General features: G+C 49.6%; 1 protein-coding gene across 1 annotated transcript in view; it reads right to left on the bottom strand.

Moving 5' to 3' along the window:
• CDCP1 (CUB domain containing protein 1) overlaps positions 1-18,853 on the bottom strand; it is a 38,195-nt gene that overhangs the window by 3,128 nt on the left and 16,214 nt on the right. The window contains exons 2-7 of the mRNA XM_054594592.1: positions 13,959-14,162; positions 8,396-8,758; positions 7,123-7,491; positions 5,577-5,798; positions 4,233-4,625; positions 2,270-2,632 (exon numbers count right to left, since the gene is read on the bottom strand). Coding sequence (XP_054450567.1) covers positions 2,270-2,632; positions 4,233-4,625; positions 5,577-5,798; positions 7,123-7,491; positions 8,396-8,758; positions 13,959-14,162 — 1,914 coding nt within the window. The remainder of the gene's footprint in view (positions 1-2,269; positions 2,633-4,232; positions 4,626-5,576; positions 5,799-7,122; positions 7,492-8,395; positions 8,759-13,958; positions 14,163-18,853) is intronic.

The raw sequence follows: 18,853 nt of genomic DNA, 5'->3' as shown, positions 1-18,853 counted from the left end.
GACTCTGCCGAGACCACCGTGTTGTGAGGAAGCCCGAGCTTGCTGCGTGGGGTTCCATGAGGAAAACACGCTGAAGAGCCCAGACGAGTGCCACCATCAAGGCCCCAGACATCTGGGTCCAGGGGAGCCACCCAGCCACCACTCGCTGTTCCACGCATCTGGCCGAGCCTCCGGCGATCTCAGAGCAGAGGCGAGCGCTCCACTGGGCCTGGTCCGAATCCCTGACCCAGGGACTTATGAGCAAACAAAATGGTCATTGGCTGGGCCATGCAGTAACTACAACAAACCGGGAACCTACCAGATCTACTCAAAGGCTACTCTGGGCCTACACTGGCGTGTTCCCCCAGTCGCCACAGCCTGTGGAGGAGGAGAGAAGAGGAAAGGGGTGCAGGAGAAAGCAGGGAGTCAAAAGCCAGAAGAGAAGGCGTTAAGGAGAGGGTCGTTTCATTTTGTGCTGTTCTTTTCCTACAGTGGTAAAAGGAAAGAGAAAATAAATCAGAGAGCAAGCCCTGCACCAGCCAGGGATGGAGAATTTCTTGCTTGTTCCACAAGAAAACAAAAGGGGAGATGAAGAGAGAATAGGAGCAGAAATAAACAACAGAAAATGAACATAAGAGAGGCAGAGAACCCAGGAGGGAACCTGAGAGTGGAGAGCCTTTACTGTGTGGCTTTTGGTTCCCATCAGTTCTCCTGTTACTAACCAGCCTCTGCCTGGCCGTGGGCGGAGATGCCACCTCTCTGACCAGCAGAAAGGGAAGAGGCCAGGAGGAAACACCTGCACGGCCCGCTCTGGTTCCAACAGCCTAGGATGCTCTGTGACTGCCTTGGAATAAAGGGCAAGCACGGCCCCACCAGGCTGCGCTGCCGTGCACGCACACCCTGCCTGGAACTCTTCCATGGACCCTGCAACCCTGAGCATAAGGGCAGACTCCTCTCTTGGCCCGGAGGCTACCGCCAAGGGCGTCCCGTGGACTCCAGTGCGTCTCGGAACTAAATAAAAAGGCCAAGACCATGGGCCTCTGTCTCACTTTCCAGGTCCTCACATTTTAATCACCAACACCGAATGCCCAAGGATACTTTTTTTAATCCTCACCTGAGGATATGTTTACTGATTTTAGAGAGAGACAGACAGACAGAAAAAGAACAACATTAAAAGAGAAACATCAATCGGTTGCCTCCCGTACACGACCTTCTAGGGATTGAACCCACAACCTAGATATCTACCCTGACGGGGGATCGAACCTGCAACCTTTTTGTGTACAGGACAGTGGTCCAACCAACAGGGCCCCCGGCCAGGGCCCATTGATACTTTCAGGAGGCAGTTTTACCGTCAACTCTCTACAGGTGAAGAAGACGAGAAGGGAAAAGCCTTCCCCTATGTCAGAGAGAGATTAAAAATCAACGATGGTGGTAGGTTGACTACAAGAATGCCTTAATTCTCTCTTTCCTAAACCATATCCTTTCCCATGTTATTTTGTAGCTCCTCCCATCAAGAGGTGGAGTCTATTTGTCTACCTCTTGACTATGGACTGGCCAAAAGAATGCGGTAGAAGAAATGGTGCCTGAATTCCTAACCAAAGCATCAAGAGACCTTGCATGCCAGCTCCAGCCTCTCTCAGACTTCTCTCCTCTGGCATGAGAACGGATCTAGGCTGAAGGATAAGAGACCATGCAGAGGGGAACCAAGAAAGCCCCGTCATCCCAGCTGATGTTGGCTGGGCCCCAGACATGTGAGAGTGCCCCTCGCCAAGATCAGCAAAGCCCCCCAATCTGCAGCTGCCCACAGGCGCATGAGTGAATGAACTGTGATAAACCCAGCTCAGACCAGAACATCCCAGCCAACAGGAGAACCATAACAATGGCTGGGTTTTTTTTAAAAGGTTTTATTTATTTATTTTTAGAAAGAGGAGAAGAGAGGAAGAGAAAGAGAGAAACATCAATGTGTGGTTACCTCTCACGTGCCCCCTGCTGGGGACCTGGCCTGCAACCCAGGCATGTGCCCTGACTGGGAATCGAACCAGCAACCCTTTGGTTCACAGGCTGGCACTCAATTCACTGAGCCACACCAGAGCTAATATGGCTGTTTTTAAGCCACTGAGTCCTGGGGTGCTTTGTCATGCAGCACTACCGATATAATAATAACTGATGGATACGTGGACAGCCAGGACTCAAATCCGTGTTTGTGACTCGCCTCCTAGGCTTGCTCCTTACCCCGCAGCCCCCAATCCGCTCTCCATGACCATCCCCGAAAGACCCTGAAGGCCCTTACCTACAGTTCTCGGGGTAAGTGACACCTGGAAGAGCAGGTCCAGCTGCTTGCCGCTCACAGGGCTGCAGTTGGAGATGTTGACCCAGAAGCTGTGGTGGTGGGGGGTCGCCTTGGGCAGCACCTCCTCCAGGCTGAAGATCTCCTCGGTCGCCGACTGCTGTTCCTGGACAATCAGGAACGCGCGTCCCGTCTGGCAGACCAGGCCGGTCCGTTCCTTCAAGAAGGTCAGGATGGCCACCTGGTCGCTGGGCACGCTGATGTTCCAGGACACCGAGGCGAGGGATGGCAGGCCCCGCTCCCAGTTAGGGGTCCTCATGTAGACCTTGCTTTTCGTATCCGGGGTCACTGTGAAAACGCCTTCCTCTGCAGGAAAGGGGAGAGAAGCCACACGGACGTTTCACTCAATCGGAACAGAGAGAAAAAGTCGTGCTGCCGGAGACGGGCCAACCGCCCAGGGCGGCCTGTCCAACGAGAGCTCTGTGACGGCGGCGGCGTTCTTTGTCGGCACCGTTCCATTGAGGAGCCATGGCCACACATGTCTGTTGAAGACATGACACGTGCTTGGTGTGACTATGGAGCTAAACTTTCACTTTTCTTTACTACTGATTTACATTTAAATTGCCACACCAATGTGACCAATGGCTATTGTATTGGTCAGTGCAGGATTAGAGTCTCAGTCAAATCAGGTGCTTGGGTCTTATGCAAAAAATAAAACACAAAAAACAAACAAAAAAACCCCCCAGAATACAAACAAGCAAAACACAGGCCAGTGTGCCAAGTCAGCAGTTATCTCTGCTTCCTTTCAGATATGCCCTCCACGTGGCTAACATTCTTCTGTGCCCCACAGTGGGAGGGCCACATACCAATCTCTGTTTCCGAGGTTAAAACACACCCGGTTCGGGGAAGAATTCCGGAGTTGCATAGCTGACAGGGGTGTCCTGCCTGTGGCCCATGGGCCGCATGCAGCCCAGGGGGGCTGAGAATGCAGCCCAACACAGAATCGTAAATTTACTTAAAACATTATGAGATTTTCTTGTGATTACATGTTGCAATGTATTTAATGTGTGGCCCAGGACAGCTCTTCTTCCAGTGTGGTGCAGAGACGCCAAAAGGCTGGACACCCCTGGGCCATAGCAGAGCCTTTGACATGTCAACCAATCTATTCCTTACCTTCAGGTGAGACAAACCCCACGTTCCACGCTGATGAGATTTTCCTTTCTCTGATAGTCCTGGAGCTACCCAACCACCTAGACTGACCTTAATCTCATGGCCCAAGATTCTTACCCCTCGCACTCAGGCCTCCGAAAACAAAATGAACGAAGCCAACCTCACATCAAGCCCTTGGTCAGTGTTGAAATGGCCTCTCACATTAACTTATAATGGTGATGAGGACTTTTAAACTTAGATCTGGAGTTCACTTTCATGGCCGATTTAGACCTCATTTCCTGCCTGGGACAGTGAAGACCACTGTTGCCTCCCAAGAAAATAGGACCCTTGAGTTCTATCTAGAGCCTTCTCTCTCCCAGCATTCCTTCCCAGCGCTCTCTGGACTACATCCTGAATTCTGAAAACAGGATCATAAATATGTCTGCGCAAGGGTTCTTAACATTACCACCTTCAAAATCCAGGACGTGGGGATACGTGGCTAACTCTAATTTATGCTCAGCCTGCTTCCAAAACAGACTCGAATCCGATCATTTGTTTTGCTGCCATCAACCACTGGCACCCACTGTCACACGACCTTATTTCTACCTCTTGGAATTTTCCACACTAGGTTAACGGTGAAGGCAGCATCAGGACCCACCATCCTTCAAATGTCTGGTCTGAAAACCAGCCCACTCAGCTCTCTCTCTGCTTCCAGTTGACAGGCTGATTAAAGCGACCACGAAAGCAAAATAAGATGAACGCCCACACAGGAAAGGCTCAGGGGCCTGGAGACAGGGAGAGTGAAAGATGCCCTTACCTTTGAAGTAGGGTATGAAGGACACAGTCAGGCCCTGCTTGGAGACATCTTGTTGGAAGCTGGGGGCAAAGGTGCGCAGGGTCACCGAAATGTTCTGTTTCACCTGGATCTGCTGGATGGCGCCTCCAGAGCAGAAGGAACCAAAGTAGAGGTCCTGGCCGGGGCCGGGGCCGGGACCAGTGCCGGCCACCAGGTAGCTGAAGCTGGTGTTGCAGATCCGCTCCTGCGTGTGCTGCTGCAGCTTCTGGGCTGGCACCAGTGCCAGGCTGAGCCGGTCCTTGGGCACCAGCAGCTTCCAGGAGAAGTCATGGAGCTGCACAGGCAGCTGGAGGATGTCCCTTGGCACCTGGAGGGGGTAGGACCTCCTGAGGCAGTACCGGTGGTCCATGCAGCCTGGAAAAGAAGGGCTCATGGTACCCAAGCAGGGAGGAGACGGGAAGAGCATCCTCCCAACTCTCAAGTCTGCCCACGGCTCTCTGGCCGTTCTCTTTGGTCTTTCCTCCTCCATTGTCCTCCACTCTGGCTTCTAGCTTCTCCTCCTGCTCTATCACATTCTTTCTGAACTGGCAGGCCAACTTCTTGTTTGTCTGGTTCTCGCCTCCGTGTGCCTGTGTCTTAGATGCCAAGTGCCGTGTGGGCAGGGCGCAGGTCTGCCTCCGCCCAGGCCCACTGCCGAGCGCGCCCGCCTACGGGGAGGCAGGCCTAGCCCTGGCTACAGCCAGAAGTGGAGTCGGAGGGATCTCAGCTCACGTTCCAGTTCTGCCACCCCCTAACGGGGTGGCCTCAGCAGAGACTCTGGGGCACCCACGTCGGAGAAAATGGGGGCCCCTCAGGGAGGAGACTGTTGGTTTGGCTGCCCCCCACTCATCATGCATTTATTACGTAACTAGCACGTGTTCAGCTAGCACTCATCACAGGGGCTAAAGGGGTACAAAAACGGAATGAGTCAAAGGTCTTGACCTTAAGACTCTGGGTCTCGTGAGAGAAGACAAGTGGGCAGTGAGCGTGGGGGCGTGGGGCGTGCAGCCGGGAGGGTGGGGGAAGCTACGCCTAGGACGAGGCTGCAGTCTGCACAGAGACATGAGCGTGGACATGGGTCACACAGTGCCCTTCTGAAGGACGCATGTTCCAACTGCGGCTGCCGGTCCCCAAGGACGCGCGTCTCCACCTCGTGGTTTGCCTCTTGGCTGCCCCTGCTCACCCTGCACTGTGGGGGCCATTTCTGGTCATACTATGTACCGCCTACCCCGTGGACCCCGCCAAGAGGTAGGGCAGGATGGGGAGAGGAGCCCGCGGGCGGGGAGGAGCACACCACGCGCTGTGGGGGCAGCAGTGGCAGCGTACTTAGGGTTTTCTCGGCGTTCATCCACAGGCGTGTCAGGTCATTGCAGAGGAAGGAGATCTTGTGTTGGAAGCCAGCTGTCAGGGTGAGGTTGGAGCTGCAAGTCCGAGACTCCAGACACACAAAGCAGCCAGGCACAAACCTGCGGCTCTGCTTGCTGGGTCTCGGCTCGATGGTGAGGGACATGGCCCTCTCGTTACTCAAGTCAACCACGTAGGTCCTATCTGGAAGCACACGGAGGGGGCAGGTGTGAAAACGTGCCAGCAGCAACCCCGTGGAGTGGGGAGCGTTGGGAGCACTTGGTTCTTATTCAGACAGCAGCACAAGAACTTTAGAAGAAATTTAAAAGGAAAAATAGTGGGTGCATTTCTACCCCCCCTTATTGAACCTCTTTCCTCTCTTCAGATTCATTTTTGTCCCTGTTCACATGCATATTTTTACCTACTTACAAGTCCAGTGAACATAAAATTTTATATTCAGCTTTCGCTTTACTATTTTATACCCTTTTACATATTTTACTATAGTTTTCATAGGCACTAATCTTTTTAAATATTCATTAATCTTAGCGGCTGCATAAGAGTCAACCAAGTGAGATTTATCATCACTTACAGAAACTCTCCTATTATGAATAGTAATCAAGACCAGTGTGGTATTAATGTACGAATAGAAGATTCATAGACTGGATGAAGCCTCAGATGTTATAATATAGTCCCTAACAAAGACTACATTTCAAGTAAGTGAGAAAAAGACGGCCTATTCCATAGGCTAAGCCAAGAGAACCATCTTTCCCATTAGTAAAAGAATAAAATTAGACCAGTATCTCAAAGCAGTCACCACAATAGAAACAAGGAGAATGTCCTTATACATATACTACAGAGTAAATCCAAATTATAGAAGAAAAAATGTAAACATCTTTCTGTAACAGGCACCATAAATGTTAAGGGACAAGGGACACAAGGGGAGAATGTGTCTGTGACATGGAATGACTGAGCACTTGACAGAAAAGGAAATATAAATGTCCAAATATACAAAATATGAAGAGTTCTGTTATAATGTGTGATTTTACTTGTAGTAAGAGAAAAGCAAATATAGACAAAGTGTTAATGTCTCCCCCTACATCAGACAGGGGACGACATAAAAGCCTGACAATATGGGGTGCTGGGGAGGGAGATGGGGAGATGGGCCCCTCACACGCGGGGGGGGGGCGGGGCACGGAGAGCCCCGCTACGGTAACTTCCTCAATGTGCTGCCCGGCCATCCTGGATATGACTTTGACCTTTGCTCTCCCACCACGGCCATCCTGGTCCAGACTTAATCCCATGACAGCAGCTTCTTACTGTGTTCAAACAAACGCTCATGCCAGCTGTTCGCCAATAAGTCTGTCTGGCTGCCTAGCAACGCACTTCCGGCGACTCTTCCAGGGCCCAGAGTCCAAGCGGTCCAGGAGCCACAGGCGAGTAACAGGAAGGGGACCTCACCCCAAGCAGACTACCCAGGAAGAGAAGAAAGTGCTAGAGCAGGAGGGAAAAGGAAGGTAGGCTCACTTACTGCTTTCATTTTGTGGATATTGGACCAAAACTTGAAACTTGAGCCGGAGGATCCCTGGATTTTGGGCGTCTTGGTCACAGCCCTGAAGAGAGAGGTTGAAACTCCCGGCCATGTTCCCGGGCTGCTTGTCTGCCAGCTTGAACACCTCGGGGTTGGTGGTGGAGCCCGGGATGTAGTACTCAACCCGCTCCTCCTTCCTCTCACAGTTGGAGACATTGAAGTGGAGGAAAGAGACGCTCGCCCGCAGGGGCGGGGGAATGATGAACTGCCATGTCATAAGCTCATCCTCAGGGAAGCCATTCGGGTAGTTGGCAGACATCAGGGTTGCTGAGCCTTCACTGTCAAACACAGATTCGATGATGCACAGTCCTATTGGGAAGGGAACCCAAGCCAGGCGATTAGACCCTGTCCTGGTTGTCCACGATGGAGGAGCGGGCTAAGGAGAGGGGAAGGCGGTTCTCAGGTCCCGGGCTGCGGGTCTGGATAGGGTATGAGGAGCAGACATCGGTGGTGTGCGAATCAGTGTTTAATAACTGACTCAGCAGCGGGGGAAACAGTCCTAATAAGTAGGGTGTGCCCACTTCCTTGGTGTAAATACTCCCACCATAGCTGATTTCAAGCTACCGAAGTGAGATGACTGAACGTGGCCTTGGGAAGAGACGGGCAGCAACTCATCATCATACAGGATTGCCGCCTAACGGTGCAATTGGCATAAACAACCTCAAGAACACAGACAATGGGAAAATGCAGTGAAATAAAGAGGCAGTGAGTTTTGAGTGTTTATGACCTTTGTTTCTAAGCTTTTTTTTTTTACTTGTTCATTCATATAATTTTATTTGTATGAACAGCCCTGTTTAACACCAGCTCACAAACTTCCTGCACATGGAACAGTCAGCTCTAGGGAGCTGGTGTGAGCCAGCGCGAGCCCGTGACCAATGCCATCGGAGAAAATGAAATAGCAAGAAGTCGGGACAAAGAAACGATAAAAGGAGAGATTACAACAGGTCTGTAGAATCAATCCCATTTCATTCTTGAAAACAAACCTCACATGCACAAAGGACAGAGAGAAGTCACCACCCAGGTTAACAGAGAAGGGTGGGTCCACTCCAGGCGTCAGTGGCCTGTGTGCCTCACAGAAGAGCAGGAGCTCCCTGTAAGCTACTCAGGTTGAATCATACAAAACTGGCAACACCCAGTCTTTTCTGACCTAGAGAAAGTGGGGATTTTGTATGTTTCAACCTCAGCAAGTAACAGGAGGGCGTGGCATGCTCACGTTTTATGGATGACCGGTTTGCGATGCTGAAGCCAGAAACGTTTCTGTCGTGGAACCACGGCAGGTGTAAGGCTATTTGAACGCCCTCTAGCATCTTGATCCGGGACACAGTGCCATTGCTGCAGAAGGTTCCAATCTTGACCGTGGTGGAGTCAACGCGGCCACTGATGGTGTGAGTGACTCCGTCTGGGCAGCTGTCCCCTGGCTCGATCTGCTGCAGGCGCGGCAGGGAGAACTGCAGCTCCAGGCCAATTCTCTTGTGAGCCTGGACGTCCCAGGTGAACGTCCGGTTGAGGGGGGGCAACACCGATGTTGGGGGCTGCAGCTGGACCTCCCCAAAAAAGCACGGGCCTGACATGCAGTCTGAAACAGTCACAAAACAATCTTGGTCACAAACACTAGCGGGCCACTCACTGCTCCTCCCTACCCCTTCAGTAGGCTCTCTGGGAGCACCGTTGGGTGGGCACGCCCACCTCCAGGTCACGCGAGCGTCGGTGGCCCGTAGCACACAGATGCCCGGTTCTCTGCTTAAGTGCCTGGTGGTGCCTCCTGGGGCCAGAAAAACCTGAGGGGTTTCACTGCCCATCCCAGCGGGAAGCAGCAGCCCACGGCCCATCTCGGCTCGTGGCTCATGTCGTGGGGTGGAAACACCTGACCTTCAGGCTTCAAGGGGAGGCTACACTTCAGCTAAACCCACACATCCTTGTTCACTTCTTCCCTTGCCCCCCTCTGCTTTACTCACTTCTTCACAGGGTGCTTTCAAGGGCACGCTCTTGACAAATGACTTGAATCAAAATCCCCAACGCAGGCTCTGTTCCCAGGAACCACACCCACGACACGTCCTAACTCCTGTGTTTTCAGACTGGATCAGTGCAGGTCAGCCGGTGGGCCTTCCCGTAAGTCCTCTGCCACGGAGGCTGTGCTTTGGGAGCCGCAGTTTCACAACTTTCAGGGTGCGGTGCCAAGCTCTACCTTTAAAAACTGGTTTTCCCATCTGCACACTCATCAGCACACTGAGTACACTCAGAAGGTGCAAGCCCCTTAATGGCTGGAACCCAGGGGCACGGTTTCTTCCTGCCTTGTGGCCTCAAGGTTCCTATTTTATTACCACATTGGGTTTTTTTAAAGGCTAACAACTAATGACATCCTCTGATGTACTTTGTTTTCTAAGCCCTTCAAACAAAGGGAAAAACGCTGCCGCCAGGGAGGAATAAGAGAGAAGCGCACAGCAGAAGGAACAGGGTGCACGCAACGCAACAGTAAGGCTTTTGTTCTCGGGCGCAGGGAATCTGAAGGGAGTGACGGGTTCTGGCCGCTGTGAAAGTCTGCGAAACTCCGCTGCTGCTCCAGTTGGGTATTTATTGGAAGGTCCTGCCAGCCCTAGACGGGTAGCTCAGCTGGTTAGAGTGTCGCCCAATATGCCAAGGTTGCTGGTTCAATCTCCAGTCGGGGCACGGATAAGAATCCACCAATGAGTACATAAATAAGTGGAGCGACAAATGGATGTTTCTCTCCCTGTCTCTCTCTCAAATCAATTAAAAAAGAACTACTGCCAACTCAGACTGGAACTATGGGAGAATTTCAGAACTGGACGTCTGAGGTCACCCACACCAAACCTCTCCTTTTTTGCAAAAGAGCCCCGGCGTCCGCAGGTGAGCACCGCGCTTGCAGTTCGCACAACCCCAGGACAGAGGCCCCGGCTGCGTCTGCTCAGCCGTGTCCTTGCCAACGCGCTGCGTCACCTAACCCATAAAACAGCCTTAGATAACAAGGTTGACAAATGTGGCTAAAATTAGATTCTGTGTGTCAGTAAGGTCAGTACCTATTTTTAGGAGCTCTTGCAAACTTCATTGTTTACGTCAAGCCACCTTTCTTTCTTTCTTTTAAAAGCTGGCTTTGTAAACTTTCCATCTACAGCTCCAGCGTGCCCAGGGCCACGGGGAGCCGCTCCTGTTGGGTCCTGCACGCCTGTGGGATCGCTTCACCCCGCTGAGGCAGTGCTCCCCGGCCCTCGCTCCCCATCAGACTCACGTGGAAAACGTGTAAAAAATACACATCCCCGCGTCGTTTGAGAGATTATGGTTTAATTCTATATAAGAACCTGGAGTCCCGAGGCTCCGCCCCTCAGCCACGGCTCCTTGGCCGCCGCGGACGCGGGGAGAGTCGGGGTGTGAAAGCACTTTTCTCTTTGTTGCTAAGAGCTTCAGTTGGGAGGATGGATGCCCACGAAGGAGCAGTCACAATGACCGGCACACCTCCAAGTCTCCGTTCTCCGTCCACGGCCAAAATGTTAAATAACTAAAGATTCCCACGTAGGGGATGGAGAAGTGTCCTTCCAGAAGTGATTCACAACTCCCATGCCCCCTGCGCAGACTTCTACCGTCATGAACTTTAATGGCACTACTCAAGAAAGGGTAACAAGAGATCTCAAACTTTGAAACTCAGAATGCTTACTCAGGACACGTTTCTAAAATGAGGGGCAGGCAGGACACGGGACTGGATGTACTATTTCAGAAGTGCATATCTTTGTATCATTTTCAAAAATTGTGAGCATAGGTTTTGACTGTAAACCGGGTAGCATCCTGGGCCTCAGAGGCTGATGCAGTCAAACACTTCACTGTGGGATGATTATCTGTTAAGATGATCATAGGTAGTTTTTCTCTCTCACTGGTTAGTGCAAAGCATTACATTAACCGATTTCTTTTTCCAAAAGGGCAGTCACTTTATTGGTTGAAATGATTATAAAGTCATGCGTGCTTGTAAAAAAAAAAAATGACAACATGGAGGAACAGAAAGAAGAAAATGAATGTCGCTGTTCCCCTCCTCTGCCCACTACAGAAATACTGTAAGGCTAACGTTCTGGTGTTTAGCGCTCTAAACTTTGCGCTCTGTATGATTACGTTAGCCTATCTGCAAATGTGTGTATTTAATAAAGTGGGGTTGAGCTGTTTTCCTACTAGAAGCTGTGCTGTTTTCAATAAAATAAAACTCTCTTTCCATGTCAGAGAGGCAGATTTATTCCTCTCTTTTAAGAGCAGCACAGCGTTCCATTGAACCCTCACGTAGATCAATATTCTCCTCGGCGCTGAAGAACCTTCACTGAGAGGCTGATTGTGCTCGACTCAAACTGACCGATTAATTTGGGGGGAGAACTGACATTTAAAAAGTACTGAGATTTTCATCAAGGAACATGGTCCGCCTCTCCATTTACGTATGTCTTCTGTTTTGTCTTTCAGTAAAAGTTTCTATTTTACTTTATATACATCCTATGTGGCTATTAAGACGATCCCTAAATGTTTATTTAACTAGGACTTCTGGTTAAAGGTGGGAACAATGGTGGCCAACAGCAAGCAAGGTGGGAGCCCTTCTGTCATTTCCTGTGTTACCGGCAACGCCTCTCTGGCAGAGAGTTGAAGGTGGTATTTGCTATCAGGTTTTGGCAGATATACTTTATTGGATTAAGAAAACACCCTTCTATTTCTGATTTACTAAGAATGTTGCATTAAAAACACGTATAATACCTACTAAGCTGATCATATAAGTTTTTTTCTCTCAGGACGATCCTTCCAGTCTTCCAGTCTCCCTGTTCTTGTTGCTTTATTCTTTTCATGCATTTTTTGGACTTGATATCCTTATACTTAGGATTTGGTTTTTACATGTATAGTCATCACAGGCTGGTCTATGTTTTTTTGTTGTTGTTGTTTATTTTTTAATCCTTTGACAGATTTTGACATCAGGGTTGTAAGAACCATATAAAACGAGCTATGAAACGTCTCTTTCTGTGCTCAGAATGGGAATCGGCAAGCTACATCTCGTGAGATCTATCCAGCCAAACACCTGTTATTATAAAGAAAGTTTCACTGGAACTTTCGCTGCCTATTCGCTTCCCTATTATCCATGGTTGACTGTGTGCTGTACAGCACAGCTGCGTCGTCATGACAGCGACCATCTGGGCTCAGATACTTACCATCTGGACTTTCACATAAAAAAGCCTGCCCCCCCCCCCCAATGGTGTAAATATCATGGAAATGATTTGCTCCTTCAGGTTTTACAGGATCCTCTATGAAACCATCTCTAACTAACCCAATCCCTGCTCTCCTCCATCTTGGACATTTTCCAAATCTCTTCCATTATTATTTATTCATTCAGGTTTCCGGCCTTTTTATAAGTCAGCTTGGCCTGTTAAGATTTTCCTGAAAATCATCATGTCATTCAGGAATTCACACTGAGTAGCATAATGTTGTAATCTCTTGCAATTTTAGAAGTTGCCTTTGTATCTGTCATTAAGTCTGCATTTCTACTTTCAATGCTGCATATATGTATTTTCTCTTTCTTTTCTAGGAGACGAGCCAGAGATTTGTCTATGTAATTGGCCTTTGTCAAAAACCAGGTCTTGGTTTTAGTTATCAAATGTAGTTTTATAACCGCTTTTAAGGACTTTTAATTTCTCCTTTTATTTTTCTGAATTCCTTCCTCCTAGGGTTTCTTTTATCCTTTTTCTTCTTACCTGATTCATTTATTTTCAGTTAAAGGTGAAGGAATCTTCTGAGTATGGCTTTGACTGGATCACAAAGCGTTCTCTCTGTTGTCACTACCTCTGTTAGTGTCTAGCTGGCATGCCCACCTCCAAGCAACTGGGAAATAATAGCTTTGTTGTTTTCTGCCCGATTATTCTTTCTTTTTTTTAAAAAAAGATTTTATTTATTTATTTTTAGAATGGAAAGGAGGGAGAAAGAGAGGAAGACAAACATCGATGTACAAAAGAAATATTGATCAGTAGCCTCTCACACACCCCCACTAGTGCCCTGACTGGGAATCAAACCAGCGACCTTTTGGTCTGCAGGCCGGCGCTCAGTCCACTGATTGACATATTTCTATGTCAATCTCCTACCCCAAGCTCAAGTTCTGAATGATAATAATAATAATACCAAATACCTATAGTTTGTTGAATTCTCATATATCATACACACTCAACTCATTATTTTATTTCATCCTCGTAACAACCCTATTGGTTGGTACAATGGCTCTTATTTTATAGACTAGAAAACTATGTCACAAAAGAGTTAAGTAACTTATATGAAGTCACATGATCAGTAGCCCTGGAGCGTGAAGCCAAAACCCAGCTCCCTCAGCCTCTGAAGCTGCTGTGTTGCTTTGTGCTTCACGGGCTCATTTCTCTACTCTTACCTCCTCAACCTTCATTTCTTTTGTCCTCCAATCCTTTGACTTTTGCCTGTCATCAGCCGGGCGTGTTTAGCACATCAGACTGAGCATCACAGACCTGAAGACTTAAAGCTCTGTTCAGAGACAGCGTGGCTCAGGAGTCACAGGCCCAGACTCTGGAGCCCGAGAACCTGGGTTCCGGTCCTGCTGCCACTTACTGGCTGTGCCCTCTCAGGCAAGTCACTTTCTTTGGGAACCTCTCCTAGGCCTGTTGGCGGGATTTAACGACTTAACCTACATAAAACACATAAAGAGCTGAATAAAGTGCAGTTTCAAATTAGATCTTACCTTCCCCAGCCTCGGAGGCTGGTGGCCAAGCCACCCACGAGGGCGTACTTACCTATGTTCTTCTGGATCTCAACGACAAAGTAGTTCTCTGGACTCAGGCAGCTGAAGGAAAAGCGCTTTGTTTCTCCAGGTTTGATGAGCAATGTGGTTGAAAATTTCCCATTAAAGATGTAACAGGGCTTCCCAGGCAGAAGCGGGGTCCCAAGCTTTATCAAGACTGTTATGCCACTTCCGTGGGGCAGACCAATCTCAAAACCTTTGGAAGGAAGGGGAAAAATGCAGTGAGCAGGGTGACTCAGTTCTGCAGACCTGCTGTCTTCCCCTGAGTTGGTCTTGGGAGGATACCCTCTCGTCTTCAACGACTTTGTTCCTCTTCCCCAGCTTAAGAAGGGGGATGGAATAAAACAACAGTGCTTTATTATTATTTTTTTTAATGTTTAGAGGAGAAAGGAGGGAGAGAAACATCAATGTGTGGTTGCCTCTCACACACCCCCTACTGGGGCCCTAGCCTGCAACCCAGGCATGTGCCCTGACTGGGCATTGAACCAGTGACCCTTTGGTTCACACACCAGCGCTCAGTCCACTGAGCCACACCAGCGAGGGCAACAGTACTGTCCTTATCAATGGGGAAGAATCGGGCCATTGCAAGCTGAGCGTTGATGTGTGTTTCGTTTGGTTTATTCGGTTTTCTAAAAATTAAAAACGCTATATCATGTCCTATATGTCTTAAGCTATATGTTTTCAGATACCCTGTCTGTATTAAATAGCATTAAAGAGCAATCAGAGAAACTACCACATTTCTTCTCAATATGACTGCAGATCAAAGTCCACACACAGACACTACAAACACGTTTATCTGCAAAGAGCAGCTGTCTCCTGCTCGGGGTGCTTCACATGCCCAGTGCATGCATGTGTACATACATGTATACATACATACACTCATACACATTCATACAGTAGTGGAGGGTAGGAAAACTTTTACAGAAATTAGATATAAATACATTATGTCAACAAACTTGGAAAAGTTAGAGCAAATTAATGCTAATACCTCAGGCTGGGGTTCAGCCGCACGACCTGAGCAAGCAAACAAGACCAATCCAGGGAGACGGGGGTTGGTTACTGAACAGAGGGGTGTGCTCCGCTCAGGACGGAGCCCTGACTCAGGAACAAGCACACGCTCTCTCCCGCTCCCTCTGCTTTATTGACCTTTAAGTCTTCTCAGACTAGCAGGGAAGAACCGTGTTTCTCCTGGGAGGCGGCCACCCTTCCCTGACGAGTCCTGACTGCGGGGCTCCGGGAGGCTGACGGCCGGGGAGCGGCGCATGGAGGGACGATGGCCCGCAGGCAGGTCCCGCGGAGGGAACCCAGGGGCTCACAGAGGCCCGCAGGGCTGCAGCTGGTGCCCCTGTCCCATCGTGCTCTGCAGCGAAGAGATGGCCAATGCGTGTCCTAGCACCTGTTCCCGGAAGGCGCTCAGCAGACATCTAGCCTACGAACAGCAACCCACCCTAAAGCTTCTCTTCTTTTTCCAGCTGTTGCTTTCCCTTTCCTTTAAAAATTGTATGCACTTAATCCACTTCAGTGAGCTCTAATTTACATACATTAAGAAAGACCCACTCATTTTCAGAGTTCTGACAAATATACATACATGAGATCACCCCTCTAAGTTCCTGTGGCATCCCTTACAGTCAACCTTCACCCCAGACCCCAGAACACTGTCACTTAGTTTTGCCAGATTTAGACCTTTATATAAACAGAATCTAACAAAAGACTCTCTTTGGCACCTGGCTCCTTTGCTCAGCATGGCGGTGAGATTCATCCATGGTATTGCATGGATCAGTAGTTTGTTCCTTTTTATTGCTCCGTAGTATCCCACTGCCTGGCTAGACCACAGGTGATTGATGCATGCACCTGCTGAGTGCCGTCTGGGTTCCTTCCAGGAGTTGACGAGCCATGTGCTGTAACTTTACCAGAACTTCTAGCCAGGACCAGAGCGGAGCTCCCACACCGTGGAGGAGTGCTCCTGTGTCCCCAGAGCCTAGCAGTCGTGGAGGCCGAATATCTGGAATTCAGCCAATCTCTCCTTGCACCCCTCCCCCTCGCTCTCTCGGCTCCAGTGAGCACGGAAAGCAAATGAGGGAACTGAACCCTCAACTGTGATAATGGACTGCAAACCTTTCCCCCAGTTTATTTTCAGTTAAAGGCAAAGGATCCCCCATCAGGCACGAACTCTAGGTTCCTTCATTTGTCAAATGAGGGGGTTGGGCTAGAACACCGCTCCATCCCCGCCAGCTCAGAGTCGATGATCAGTAGCCAAGTAAGTAAGAAGTGGCTTTGCAAGTGCAAGCGTTGCCAGCTACTGCCTAGCAGTGACATGTCAGAGCGCCAGGGCACCAGCACAGTGGCCCATGCGACTTTGTTTCCCAGACGGCATAGATGTGCATTTCCAGAGCAAGATTTCTTACCTCCAACCTCAGCATACACCCCTCTCTCCTTGGTCACTGTACGTGGCCACCTTTGCCTTGTTTCTTGAATGTGCCAACCCCTTTCTCACCTCAGTGGCTCTGCACATGCTGGTCCTGATTCCTAAAATGCTTTCTCTAGAGAGAGCTGGGTCCTTGTCATTCCAGCCTCAGCTCAAAAGTTACCTCCTCCGAGAGGCCTTTACTGACCAGCCACATAAAATGCTCCTCCCACCCCCACCCGGTCGTCCAGCACTTCCTGTCTGTCCATCCCCGCTCTAGTTTCCGACTCAGAGTGCCCTGCTATTTGTTCATGTGGGTTCACATCCCATGTTCTTCCTGCAGGAATGCAGCAGGACCTTGCTTAATTCAGTGGTATCCGCAGGACGGGGACAGTGCCTGGTGCCCACGTGGAGGCAGGAGCCAGAAGCCTCCCAACAGCCCCATAAAAAACTAGAACGTGAACCTCCTTGTCTTTGACGCATGGCGTGTCTCAGACACACCACTGTCCCTGTACCGCAGCTGGGGCTAGTAAATCCGGGTGGGAACCAGGGACTCTGAGCTTTTCCATTAATACCCTCAGAGAGAGAGAAAACATCCTCTGAGGCAGAAATTTATTCACTCAAACACTTCATCTTCAAGGAGTGTAGCTATTTCTTCTGAGATCGATCAAAAGGACCAAGGGTTCTTTAAGACGGCGAATGAAAAAATGAGTCAAGCCCTGATGGGTGTGGCTCAGTTGGCTGGGCATCAGCCTGCAAAGCGAAAGGCCACCAGTTCAGTTCCCGGTCAGAACACATACCCGGGTTGCAGGCTCAGTCCCCGGTTGGGGGCATATACGAGAGGCAACCAATTGATGTTTCTCTCTCGCATTGATGTTTTTCTCCCTCTCTCTCTCCCTCCCTTCCCCTCTAAAAATAAATAAATAAATAAATTCAAAATTTGCCTCTAGATCTGTATTCAGAAACCCAGTGGTCAGATTCATACCCACACGGTGTATGTCAGCCCTTGCGTTCTTGTCCTGACATCCCAAACACGTCTTGCCGTGTTATTTGTACAAACCCCTTGGAGAGCCCGTCTGGGAAGGCTCTGCTCGCGCTCCTGTGGCCTCCAGCCCTGGCTCTCAGTGCCCAGGCCCTAGTGCCCAGGGAAGCCTCACCCAGACCGGGGTCTGCAGCCCAGCTAGGCGGGCTGCCGATTTCCTTCTCTCTCCTTCCGCCCCTCTCTGCTTTTATACCCTTTGGCCAAAGCATTATTTAAAAACTCCTGACTCTACAAGTGTGATTATATTACTTTAAGAAAGTGTTAGACACGAAGCTGATCAGCTGCCACGTGCGGCTGGAGGCGGCAGGAGAGGGTGGAATAAAAGGGGCAGAGGAGAGAACCCCAGGATTTGAGAGCCCTTCTGTGTCTTGACCATGGTGGTGGCTGCGTCTTGCACACAAATGCCACAATTCGTCAGCCTGTACACTAAACATGGGGGAAGTCTGTTGCATGTGAGTTATGTCTTAATAAACACAGAAGAGGGGAAACAAACCTGTGTTAGAAAGATTGTGTTTCTACACAAAGTAGGCTCTTAATAAGTGAAAAAAGACTCATCACGCCCATGGTTAAAATATGGCTTAATAATATCTTGGGGTGGGCTTAGTTTCTCTCAAGGTATGTGTGATATTTGCAACTGTCTTTAAATTAGATTCCGAGGAGAGCCAGGCTGTTCTCACTACCGTCGCTCCTGCTTTCAGGCAGGCAGGCCCGCACTGTCCCCCTCCCCCCGGGGAATTTTGGGGACATGACAACTTATTCTGTTATTAATGACAGCCAGAGAAAAACGTATAGTCTCTTTTGGAAATTCTTTTTTAGAATCCTTGAAGTTGTGTTTTCACTCAACAAACACTTTCTGGGTTCATAATATGTTCTAGGGGCCATGCTGGGTGCAAATGATTGAATGACGAAATCAGCTGGAGCCCCCGTTCTCCCGTACCCAGGGAGTGAGCAGACTGGACCGGGGCGGAGCGGGGGGCGAGTTTCTAAATGGTGTGCGAAGGGGCTTAAAAGCGAGGAAGCTCCAGTCCCAGGAGGCCCAGCGCGAGACCTGAGGATCTGTATTGGAAACTTTTTTGGTCTATGGTAGAAGGTAGGGATCCAATTCCCCCCCCCCCGCCGCACCCCGTATGGAAAGGCAAGCATCCCAGCTCTAATTATTGAATATGTCAAGCCTTCCCTCTTGAATCACTAATGCTATCTCTGTAACTTATGACCCAGATTTTCACCCAAACTCATTTTGCAAACAAAGACCAGGCCTTGTAAGGGTTACCTGACTCACTCTGGGTGTACTTTTTTTTAAAATTTAAGAGTGTATTTATTTATTTTTAGAGAGAGGGGAAGGGAGGGAGAAAGAGAGGGAGAGAAACACTGATCGGCTGCCTCTCATATGCGCCCCAGCCGGGGATCAAACACGCAACCCAGGAATGTGCCCTGACCGGGA

This window comes from Pteronotus mesoamericanus, unplaced genomic scaffold (genome assembly GCF_021234165.1).
Source record: "Pteronotus mesoamericanus isolate MK-2021 breed Mesoamerican mustached bat unplaced genomic scaffold, CSHL_Meso_final scaffold_533, whole genome shotgun sequence".
NCBI classification, from domain to species: domain Eukaryota; kingdom Metazoa; phylum Chordata; class Mammalia; order Chiroptera; family Mormoopidae; genus Pteronotus; species Pteronotus mesoamericanus.
Note: the sequence above shows the minus strand (reverse complement) of the source record. Positions and strands in the feature narration are given on the sequence as shown.